Source organism: Tympanuchus pallidicinctus, unplaced genomic scaffold (assembly GCF_026119805.1).
Source record: "Tympanuchus pallidicinctus isolate F22 unplaced genomic scaffold, pur_lepc_1.0 scaffold13, whole genome shotgun sequence".
NCBI lineage: Eukaryota > Metazoa > Chordata > Aves > Galliformes > Phasianidae > Tympanuchus > Tympanuchus pallidicinctus.
Window position 1 is genome coordinate 8,483,375 of NW_026294648.1, and position 12,201 is coordinate 8,495,575.

Sequence of the window (12,201 nt, forward strand, 5' to 3'; positions counted from 1 at the left end):
TTCTTCTCTCCCTTCTCACCTGCTCCCTTCAGTCCCATCCCTGCCTGGGTAGAGGCAGGTTCCCACCTACACCATGGCCATGCCCAAGCAGTGCCTTCCACATCTGAGGAGCTTCTCGTTTGTACAAAAATCACATAGCTACCCTCCTGATGTGCAAATTAATTATACGTCGCTTTCCTTGCCAAAGTGGACCTAATGGCATTAGAGTTACATGACAAAGAAAAGTGATCAGAAAAGCTTTCTTGTAATGACAGTGAGATCGATGGGAGAAGAAGAGCTGAGGTTTCATACTTTTGTTCCTTAAGGCTCTCACAGACAGGCAGGATCCTTTTCTGGGAAAAGATTTTTCCAAATTCTCAGCATGAGAACAGGTACATCTCTCCAGAGGGAAGGGCTCTGATCTCTCTAACTGGAACACCTCTAATTTAATTCCCACATGTGCAAGTCCCTCTATATAAAACCAAATGTCTGGAACGAGAAGTTTACACTTCATTTTTGGCAGAACAGTGGCTGTTAAGTGACTAACACGGCACTCACAGCACTACAGGAGAGGTGTCTTCAGATAAGCATGAATTCAGGACTGCAAAAAGCTGACTTGGTGTGTGTGAATGCAGATCATTTCCTCAGTGCGGAGCCTTTGCCACATTCCCCCTTTGCAAACTGCCGTGTGTGGAGGTTCTTTCTTTTCTTTATTGTCACTGCATCCCTTCCCTTAGAAAGTTTACCAGAATTGCAACTGATCCTTTCAAAAAAGAAGCACCTGAAATTACTTTTGCAGTTGAAATAATGCCTCCTGAATTTTCAATTTATTTCACTCCAGCCGTGAATCATCCCATCCACTGATTCAATCTGAACTTTGTCATCAATGGGATTTTCTAGTCGACTTGGAGGAAAAAAAAACACCCATGTTGTTGGTTTGAATTATGCTACTCTAGAAAGTAAAGTGAACAGGATGTCCTTTTCTCACAAAGCAAACTGCAGACTCAGAACTAAGCTATGCCCCATGTTTGCAATTAGCAGCACACCACAGAAGCATTTCTTTTTTTAAAATAACCATTAGTTGTATGTCTTTCGGAGTCCCACTTTTGAAGGTTAGGGACAAATACATCAGCAGGGTAAATTCCTGGCCCCAACAGACTAAGTGAGAGTTTTGCTATTCACTGACAACAAAGTGAGAATTTCACTTGCAGCAGAGCTTGGCTAAGGGAACCCATAGGCTCAGCCCGCACAGCCTTGTAGCAGTTCACTTCCCAAAGCCCCATAAACACTCCAATAGTTTGATTTAATCAGATAGTAACCCTTAAACAAACAAAACAGCATTAACACGCTAACTGGTCTAAATCAGCAGCATCAGTCCCCTCGTCACAAGGAGCCGTGAAGATGTGATTTGAACTCTCCTTCCAGATGAAACTGGTCTGAAATCCACCACCAGCACAATCAGTGACTTTTCCTCATCAAGCAGACACAATTGGTGCCTCTGTATAGATACATGAATTGCTGCAAGCATTTTGTCTTCTGGTGCAATGAATAAAATAACTGCTCTTTCCTCAATATCTGACCAGTTGTTTCAACACCAATTTCCCAGAATTAACCAATTAAAGTTGTTTTTAAACTCAGTAGAAGCTAATAAAAAGAAAAAATCTTATTTCACAATCAGAATTAAAGTCACATTACAAATCCCTTACATGGAACTGAACGGATGGAAGCTCTAATAAATGTCTAGCTGCCATGGTCCAACAGATCAATAAAGACATCCTTGTAAGCAGTTTATAGCCATCTATAACACCATCTACTAATGTTCTTAGAACCATCGAACACATGTTCAGCATGCTTATACACCAGCTCATGCCTTCCAGAGTCATCATAAACACAAATGGCATCATCCTATCTCTAGCTCATATCCAGTTTCCCCTGTGGGGAGAAACAAGCTGCCTGATCTCAGCACTGCTTCAGACAAGTCTAGGACTGAAGCTTTGAGAGGTATAAATGAGTTGGATCAAAAGTCCTCCAAAAACTTACTCTCCTGGAAAAATTTCTCAACCTTTAGCAAAATCTTGCTAACATGCATATATGCACAGTGGGGTAAGTGGCTTGGGACACACTCCTCATTGCAAACACAGTAAATTAAGGTACTGTCTAAAAAAGGCACCCAAAGCAGCTTGAAAAACACCTTTACCCTCTCCAGTTGCCTGCAATCTGAAGGCTTGGTCACTCCCCCATGAAGAACCGAGGTGACCAAGGACAGCTTAATCACTGGGGATCATTCGGCTGCACAGCTACTGCCTGGACAGGGCTGCTGGCAGGGATCCACACAGTGTCTGCCCCACCTGCCCCTGCCCCCAAGGGACACGGCACTCACCTAAAGCTCAGGTGCTGCTTCATACTGGCAGCAATGAATCTTTTCACGACGGGTTTCTGACCCCTCCGGAGTGTTTGTGATATCCCTGAAGCTCTGATAACAAGCCTGTTGCCCTAAGCAAATTCATAACTTATTTAAGAGAAGACTTTCACCCTTAGGCACAGCTGTCAAGCCCATATTCCTCACTCGCCTTCTGATGTGTACATGCCTTTACACACTGAGCTCCCTCTCCCTCTACACCAGGGGTTTAAACAGCAGCACCAGGGATTTCTGCATGAGAGAGGGGAGCATCAGGGGCTGTGCAAATCCATGGCAAAGCTGCCTTCAGAGAGCTGCACTCAAGGGGAAAACAACCTTTTTTTTTTTCTTTTTTTTTTTTTGTTCATAGATCTTAACTTCACAAATTTGACAAGACAGAGCAGGGTCCCTGTTGCCCAGAAAGGTAAATAGAAGAAATCACTGCTCAGGCAATGTCTCAGCTTCAAATTAAAACTCATCAAGGAATCTCAGACAAAGACAAAAAGCTGAGATAAGACATGGATTTTCCTCTAAGAAAGAGGAAAATTCCTCCCTGGAGTAATCAATGCAAGGCATGAAGTCAGATCAGAGAGAAAAGATGAGAAGTTAGAAGAGGTGGAATATTGAGGCAGAGAAACAGATTAAGCATAGCCCTGAAATCCTGGAAATCATAACAAAACACAATGGACCGCTGGGCTTGTCATCTAATGCTTCTCCTGCACAAACAACAGATCGAGATAATGTTTATGACATGAGTCGTAGGTACCTTCATGACACACAGGGGAAAAACTGCACCTTGGAGAGAAAAGGAACTGGAGGGCAGACAGAGCCCAGCCCCCCTGGTTCCTGGAATCAGCTGCAGGGAGCACTTCTGTAATTCTTTCATTCTATCTCAGCCCCTCTGCCTGAATGGCCATGTAATAACTGAGAAGCCGCTACGTGCAGGAGGTCATGACAAGAAGACAGAGGCACTGGGTGTAACGCACTGAGTGGCTCACAGGAGTGTGTCAACCCAGATGGAGCCACTCTGAACCCAAGACCAAAACATTTGGCCATCAGCACTTGAGTCAGTGACACATGGGTGGTAAAAGACAGATACAGACTTCTGCTTGCTCAGAAGACATCGTGCCAAACTGCACCATCAGTAAAACAAACAGAAAAAAACACTGAACCATGGAAAGAAAACAGGGAAAGCTCCAGTTGGGGTGCACTTCACTTAGAGAAGAATAAAGAGAATCTATTAGCAGGATAAATATTAACAGGTGGTTACAGATCAAAACCAATTGCAAGGCAGAGCTGACGTAGCAAGCCCAGATAAAAGGCACCAGGGGTGCCTGTGTAGGGCATTCTTGGTTTGAGTTCTGTACAAGAGGCAGAGCCTGAAATCCATTTGAGCCAAAGGGTTTCTGCACTGAGCCCACTGCGAGCACGAAGATGTTGACAGCAAGGCATGAAGAACAACATCCCACTGGAGATGAGGAAGAGGAGGCAATCAATATCCCCAGCTGTGAGGACACAAGCTGGGACTTTCTCTCTGCCTGGGGGGACTCACTTGCTGCCAGCCCTGAGGATGATGCCCTGCCACCAGGAGAGAAGAGATCATAAGGGCCACATACCTTGCTCTTAGGGAATGGCATTGCTTTAATCCAGCTGCCTGTATTTGCTGATCCCTTGCCCTGCAGTAGACTCCTAACTCTCATCGCATCATGGGGACACAGACCAGCAAGACATCTGACCTGGTCCTGCTGATGGGGCAGCATGTGGACAGACATCTGGGGACTCCAGAGTGATGAAGTAGGAGATTTTCCAAGGAAATGCCACGGATTACCCTGAAGGTGATGCTGCATCCAGGTGGGAGAACAGCCATCAAGACCAGATCAGCTGCTTAACATGCTACAAATTACAATTAAATTGCAGCTTATCCAGAAAGTTTTAAGTCCATCTATTAATAACTGCGTCCTCACGGACCTTCTCCTTGTGACAAAACCCTGCCCTTCTTGGCAGCCCCTAGGAAAGGCCAGCAGCTTTCTGGAGTGCAGGCTTCTCTGACCACCCAGTATGGGAGTTTAGTCCAACGCTGCTCCAGACTCACTCAGAACCTCACACTTACACTGAGCAGCACCTCAGACTCCCTCATCTCCTCCAAAGCAGATAGCTTTGGAGGATGAGATGGGATAAATCCTTCCCCTGCTTTGGAAACAGCTATAGAAAAGCCCCTGTGTCTTCTCCCTGATAGAAAAGGAAAGAAATGCTGAAACTCTCCATGTGGTATTGCCAAAGAGCATTAAAAGGAAGGAAAAGGCTGTGAAAAGTCTGGAAACCTCCCTTCTACTCCACCCCTGGCATTCACAGGATCGATGTATTTAAGTTGCAACAGAACAAACCCTACAACCACCAGATGGAAATAATGCTGCTGGAGGTGAGAGCTGCACAGGGACCATCAGTGAACCTCAAACAACCCAGCGACAGGCACTGTGAGCTCTCTGAGGTGATGCTGTGGGATCCAGCTGGCCATGCAAGGCCTGCAGAACATAACTCTTCACAGAACCAAAGAACCCACTGAGTGGTCTGTGCATCAGTCATTCTCAGAGTGTTACTCAGTGTCCCATCACTCACATTCACACCCTTCCTGTCCAGGTGTATGACATCTGTCCCTTTGTCAGCCAGTCCGACCCATTTCTCCTGGCCATAACTTTTCACTCCAACCCTTGCAGTAAGGCAAGCACCAGGTTCAAAGCAGAAGCCCTCTCTGCAGGAAGCCCCTGCAGCAAAGAGAATTTGTGAGCTATAAATAGATGCCCCTCATCAGCCCTGAGGGGCCAGGCAGAGCATCCATGTGATCCACTACTCCAGACTGAGAGGGGAGGCCAAAGCTGCCCATATAGAACCTCACTCTGCAGGAGATTTTCTTCTCCCACAAGGTTGGCCATGACAACAGATGTCTCCATTCCCTCAGGGTCCATTTCTATTCCTCTTCTGACTTAATAACCCATCTGCACTGTATTTACCCAGGGGAAAGACAGGTTATCTGCTGAAAGTTCCTTTCTCTCCACGCTCCATAACACGATCCATTTATGTAGCTACTCCTTTCCCAAGCCCAGACCATTTCAGCGGTCATGGGGTCAGACAGAACAGAGGACTCAGCCCATTGGAGCAAGCCATTCCCAGGGCACATGACAGAAACAGGGGAAAAACCTTCTACCAGGCATGGAAGACTTCTTGCTGACACAAGTGGTTGTGTCCCCACTGCCGTGGATGTTCCTGAAGAAGGGATCTAATAGACACTTCTCCCCTCAGCCTTTCTTCCAACATGGCTTGGTGCATGCTCCCAGATATCCAAGAATCACCAGGACTGCAAGGACTCCTCACTTAAGAGGATGCCCTAAGCCACATCTCAGGGATGGGGTAGCATCCAGGCACGGGGCCACAATCTCTGCAGTTCTGGGTGCTAAGCAGCCTCAGCACTGCTGTGCTTCAGTCTGAGTCTGCAGCATCCTGGTGGGAAGAGGAGCTTTGGCATGGCAGCTATTAGAGTGGGTGGCACCAGATGGTGGAAGCAGAGGGGATAAGAAAATAAATACAAAGAGGCTATCTTGAGGGGAGAAGTCGCCACATCAACACTCTGTTGCTTACACAGACTCCTTTTCCAAAGTCTAAACAAACATTGCTCAGTTCCCAGTGGGCACGGAAAAGACTTTGCTGGATGCGGGGGCAGGAGCCTGGGCACAGCCAGCCCCATACTGCTCCCATGTGCTGACAAGGGGGTTCAGAAAAACACATCTGACACAAGGTGAGGAAAACAAGGCCAAGAAGTGAGCCTGCAAGCCCTGCTGTCTGGTTATCCACTGGTTCTTGCGTAACCTTGGACATTGGAAGCCCATCTCTTGCTGACAGTCACCCCAGGATGGCTCCTAGTTTGCAGCAGGTCCATTTCTGCCTGAGCCCCCCAAACCCACAGCCTTTGTTACAGCCTCCTATCTGCATCTGCCAGAGTGTTCCATGAGGGAAAGTCGGAGGTGAAAGCAGCCTTTGAGCATGCAATGTCTGGCTCAGATTCCAAAGACAATTTATTATGTTAAGCACATTATTAAAGGATCTAAAGCAACAGAGCAGAGATATTCCAAGAAAGGTTTTAACTTTCCCAGCAAGGGGGCTCTTGGGAGTCCTCTTGTTAATACTTAGCACAGGGCTGTCTGCAACTGAGCCTATGGTGAACATAAATGCCCCCTCAGTCCCCTCTCAGAATCATTTGAGTTAAATCAATAGAGCCATTGGGGAGACTTGAGGAAGCAAAGCTATTAGTGGGACCGCAGTTAATTCTGGGGGAAAGAAACAAGCAACAAAAGCAATAAAACTGATGGATAGCCTATGCAGATAGAGTAACCCTTTCCCAGCTGGGCTCTGTGGCATGGCAGCCCACCTGAAGTGAGGATGCTCGCTGGAGAAACCCCTCTTTTCCAGATTTTCCATAGCCTCTTGTTAGGACCATAGCTCTCTAGGAGAGATACAAGAAGAAGGCCACGACAAGGTGGGGACAAGGGGGTGCGCAGAGGAACACAGGGCGCAATTCCTGGCTATTGCTTTATAACCAGCATGCAGGAAGACAGAAAGCTTAGCAGTGAGAGGTACAGGGAATGACAGATGCATGGCAAGTCCGGCTCTGGGTAGGAACTGCATTTCCTCCAGTAGGAAGGAACATCTCCCTGCTGATTCTTCCTCCATACAGCATGCTAGATGCATGCCATCAGCACTGGAAGGTGACTATCTAGGGTTTTGCTTTCTAAAGCACTTGAACATCTGCAGGTGCTTGGATAAGAGCTCAGCAGCTACTGTAATGGCAATGCTGAAGGAAGCTCAGGAGATAGCAGAGCCTGGCTGAGTGCATGCTATCCAGATCAGTACACATAGGAGATCCCCCCAGATAACAGCTACCTGGGGAGCAGCTGAGAGGACATCAAGAGAGAGGTTCTGCAGCAAAACTCAGCAACTAAAAAGCAAAGCCAATGTGGATGGAAGGTTCTGCAAGCTGGTGGTGTCATAATTTAGGACATGATACTGCCTATTAAAGTAGCAGAAAAAAATAAAATTATATTTGCTCCATCTACAGGCCTACAAATGTAATGTCACAGAAGGCCACAACAGTTGTAGAGACGTGTGCCTCTCTTCTCACAAAATACCAAACAATGAGATACAACGGACCCAAAACAACGCAACCAACAAGAGACTGGCTCTGGCTTTCCTCCCAGAACCATCAGTTTTGTCAAAAAGTCATCTGTACAGCCAGCCCCTCATTTCTAAAGCTGTACAGATGCAGAGAACATCATCTTTCCAACCAACTGACCTCCGAGTCCAGGCCTTAGGCGGTTGTCATAGCCATCCAACAGCCTGTCCAGGATGCGCGTGAAAATGGTGATGTTGTCTTTGCTGTCATCGACGACGTCTGAAACATGCTTCTGAGAAAGCCTGGTGTGTTTGGGGAAAAGAGGAGAGAGGAAAAAAGCCACAATCAGAACAGAAATACTCTTTATACATTCTAAGTATGGAAATGAAAGGACACTTATCCATGTCCCAGCCCAACTAGGAGTACCCTGTGCTGGTGTCCCTCTCCTGCCCCTATGAAAGGCAGTTGGAGGAACAGAGCTTCTGGGAATCTGAGGGTTATTCAAGTGCTGTCTTCTCCTTGTGGGAGCACGCAGCAAGTGCTGCCAGTTATTTACCACATCAGCCCATTTCCAAGCGTTCTTCCCTGGGAAAAGGAAAGAGGGGCAGAAAAATAGGAAATCAGTAAAGCAGGCTGGGAGGCTGAGTCTGCCATTAAAACCCTATGTGAGCCATTTCTGCAGTTTGTTGAACTTTCCCTGTTTATAAAATCAAATGAGTTTTCATGCTCCTATCTCCGCTCAATGCAAGAAGCCTAGGAGCCCCAAATAAGATGATTTCCTTGGGGCATTTTCTGCCCCAGGTGGAGCAAAATAAGCAGCACATTTCTCAAACAACACTCATATCACCAAACAAAATATCCAGCGCAATTCCGCAAGCCCAAGGGGCTCAAATCGCACATTTGCATTTTGCGTCTCCCTTTCAATCAACAGAAAGAAGCCTACGAATCCTCACAAAACCAGCTGCTTCAAAGATTTTAAACAGCACAGGGTATCTGTCAGTGCTGAAGTTCCAAGCACAGCTTTTCCCAGCAGAAATAACTGGTAGGAACAAAACTAATGGAAAGGCAGAAGACTAAGAAACAGAAAACAAAACAAAACTCAGTAGAGATGCTGAGAATGCAGGAAAGATGGAGAAGGGAATAAAAATACTAAAGAATAAAAATAAAAAAATAAGGGACGTGGCATAACACTGGAGAAAGCCCAACAAACTCCTCCTAGGTGCAAAGCATAGGGAAGGTCAATGCCATCAAACCAGTGCTCTAGAATTCTGTTCAGGAGGTGGGAGCAGCCCCAGAGAGCAGCGCAGGGCTCACTCAGCCCATCAAGCTCTGCTCAGCTCACGGGGTGCAGCCATGGCTTCGCTATGAGCACAGAAATGAAGTGCAAGGATTGAGAAATCATTATGAAGAGGAATGGAAAAAGAAAAAAAAAAGGAAGAGGAAGCGGAAGGGTGCAATATCAGTGAAGCTGTTCAAAGCATAATCCTGCAGCATCCCGTCTGGTTAGATGAGCCACCTCTGACGTTATGAGTCCACTTGTAAAGATTCTAGGAAGGGTCGAGAGGGTGACAAGTAGCAGAGCTGCTGGGAGTTTTGTACCAAAATGATTCCCCAACACAAAGTCCCTTTCCTGTAAGATAAAGGAATAATAAAATCTGATTTCTACCAAAAAAAAAAAAGAGCAAGTACTGTTGTAGTTATTTTTAGAGAGAGGCTGAATCGATGTTATTCAGCATGTCGCCGTTAATTGAAATATCTCATTTTGAGCAATTTTGACATTAATCTGTCTGCATCAGTGACCAAAGACAGTGGGAAATTGGCTTTCAAGTACTTGTGGTTTGTTTCTCCAGGGATCAGATCTCACATCTCACAAGGGCTCTTGGTCTCTGATTTGTAGTGAACCAATACCAGCTCTTATGGGAGCAGTGGTCAAGGCAGGAAGCTCAGCCTCCAGCAGCTGCACGAAGCCATGAAGCACTTGAGATGCATCCCTCAGCCCCATGCAACATCACAATGCTGAAACAGCAAAACCCCTCAGCATCTCAGCCTTTAATACTTATCTGAACCAAAACAGTGGTTCTGGTTTTCACCTGGACTTAAGCACAAAGGAAATCTGAAATACCTGCACTCCCCCAAGTCGAGGGGATTTTGAGGAATTTAACAAATGCCTGCTGTAATTAGCAAGGTTTCAATTGTGCCAGCTTTCACTGGATGTCACAGTTAAAAGCAATCTGTAACCATGTCTGCTGATGGGTATATAACCATCTATAACTTATGAATAGCTAGCACGCTCGTGAAAGCTCATTCATTAATGTTTTATAAGCTATCTTTAAAAATTACCCATAATATAAAGAGCGAGAGGACAGATTTTTGTGAAAGAACTCCTGACAGAGACTCAGTAGCAATGGGAAAAAATGAGTTTACAGATTTCAAAATGGTTTTACTTAGGCTGACATTTGAGGTTTTGACTTCAACGTGAGCTGTATAGGATCTACTTGGAAGGCACCAGGGGAGTGGCACGGGCAGGGGGGGAAAATGCAGAGCCAGTGCAACACTCCAAGGAGGGATGAATTAAAAGCCTTTAGGCAGGGAAGACAGCTATACAGCACATTTAATTAGGAGAGGCTGGGGAAAAAAGTCATTACATCCCCACTGGAACTAGATTGGCTTAAGATCCCTTCCAACCTCAGCCATTCTATGAGTCTATGATCCTACGTGCACAGTTCTCCCTACATCGTGAACAGCCAAACTGCTGAAGCAGTATTGTTTTCTAGATTGCTTGTTTTTAAAGAGTATTTTAAAAAATCAGAGCTGGAAAGAGGTGCGTGTGTCATTTTCAGGTTAAAAATCATCCAAGCACACTCCTCACCCAAAGTTGAAATGCAGAAAGGCTATGTTTGAAAACTGGTTTTGTTGCAAAAGATGCTGACAACCGTCCTTAGCAAGAACAGCTCAACTAGTGTTAATGTAATCAGTCAGCTCAGCTGTGCAAGACTGAGCAGTCACTGGGTGAAAGGCACAGGGGCTGAGAGCAGAGGCACTGGCAGCAGTCACTGCTGTTGTGTTACATGCCTACAAAGGCTGCCCAGGAGCACAACCATAGAAACGGCAGAGAATCTTTTCAGGATTATGCCCTGAACTGCTTCATGCAGGTATCAGCACAGGTATATTGAAGCACTGAGAAAGAACAGCAGCCTTGGCCAAAGGCCTTGCCTCTTGCCACCTTACCCAGCATCAGCAGGGACAGCTGACAGCAGGAGTCCAAGGGCAGCAAGAGAGAGAGATGCCATTCCAGTGAGCCGCGGTGCCATGGCCTCAGTGCACAGCGAGCAGCAAGCGAGCCTCCAAAACCTGCCATGGGGGCACAGAAGAGAGAAGATTTAATTTACTAGGAGGAAAGCAATTGATTTGGTTCCATTTTTTTCCCAGTGGTTCATCCATGTCAGCCATTATACTCTTTCTGGAGTGTCACATTTGTTGGACCAGAGGCAGCACTGTAGGGTCAGAGCCAGGAATGTACGTACACATATACATGTTCATTGAGCATCCAGCAGCCCCTCAGGTGCTTTGATCCCTCCCAGTCATTGCACAGTTCCATTTCCAAAGTGATCACACTGCTTCTTGCACCCATCCTTTCCTTCTCCTCATCTCTCATGCTCAGGCATCACCCGGCAGCAGCTCCCCCAACTCATGCTGCCCAGGGACACCCACAAGTCTCAAAACCCATTTTTTTCTCTTTCTAATGTCTTTCTGGACAGTTAGACACTCATTTAATTCTGCTAACGACATCACCAGAAATCATCATAAACTTAGGGTACCAGGGCCTGAGGTGGTGGGAGTGTTCAACTGTACCACACTAAGCGTGCTCAGATTTTTTCATTAATGTTCAGTTTTATGTTTATTGTGACGCAATTACACATTTAACTGCCTTTCCCCTTTTATGTATCTCATTATGTTGATGCACCTCAGAACAGTAATGCCAAGCAACAGCCAGGATAAATACAGCTTGTCATGACGTCTGCCCCCCGACAGACAGCTCCTGCCTGGCACACACGGGCGGCTTGGTGCTGCATCAGCCGGGCACAGCCACGAGCCCAGAGCCACAGCCAGGGACTCCTTTTGACCACAGCCTTGCATGGAGCATATTTCACATGTTACCTTTGTCTTCCTCCCCATTACTCATTTGAAGCCTCTGCCTCAGCGCATGGATTGATGTTGTGCAGCTGAAAGTTTGGCTGTAGGTTCAGGGCCTTATTCAAGTGGAAGGCTACCAAGTGGAGCACAACCCTCCCACTAACATTAAGCAAACACTCTGGGGGAAGCTGTCCTGGCACGGGCACACCTGCACCATCATAGGCAATGAGCCCTGCTTTGAAATCAATCTTCTGACTCCTGCCACCCTATAGCTGAGCAGGGACACAGGTTGGATTTCAAGTATTTGCTGATGAAGTACAAATTAGGGAATGAACATCTGCTCTGTGGGAAACTCCATCAGTTTGGGGAAGCTTGTTCCAAAACAGAACAAGGACAGCTAAAGTGTTGATGTTTCTTACAAGGCAAATTCAGAACTCCTTCAATTAGCAGCTCCTCAACAGATTTCCTTTCAATTCTCTTTAACTTGAAGATTATACAATAGGATTTAATTTTTTTTTTTTTTTCCCTA

At 46.2% G+C, this 12,201-nt stretch overlaps 1 protein-coding gene across 8 annotated transcripts in view; it reads right to left on the bottom strand.

Annotated features, from left to right (window-relative positions):
* GABRA3 (gamma-aminobutyric acid type A receptor subunit alpha3) overlaps positions 1-12,201 on the bottom strand; it is an 83,372-nt gene that overhangs the window by 45,034 nt on the left and 26,137 nt on the right. For all 8 annotated transcript variants that reach the window (XM_052672908.1, XM_052672914.1, XM_052672907.1 and 5 more), the window contains exons 2-3: positions 10,767-10,889; positions 7,719-7,840 (exon numbers count right to left, since the gene is read on the bottom strand). In XM_052672908.1, the coding sequence (XP_052528868.1) occupies positions 7,719-7,840; positions 10,767-10,849 (205 nt within the window). In that variant the 5' untranslated portion in view covers positions 10,850-10,889. The remainder of the gene's footprint in view (positions 1-7,718; positions 7,841-10,766; positions 10,890-12,201) is intronic.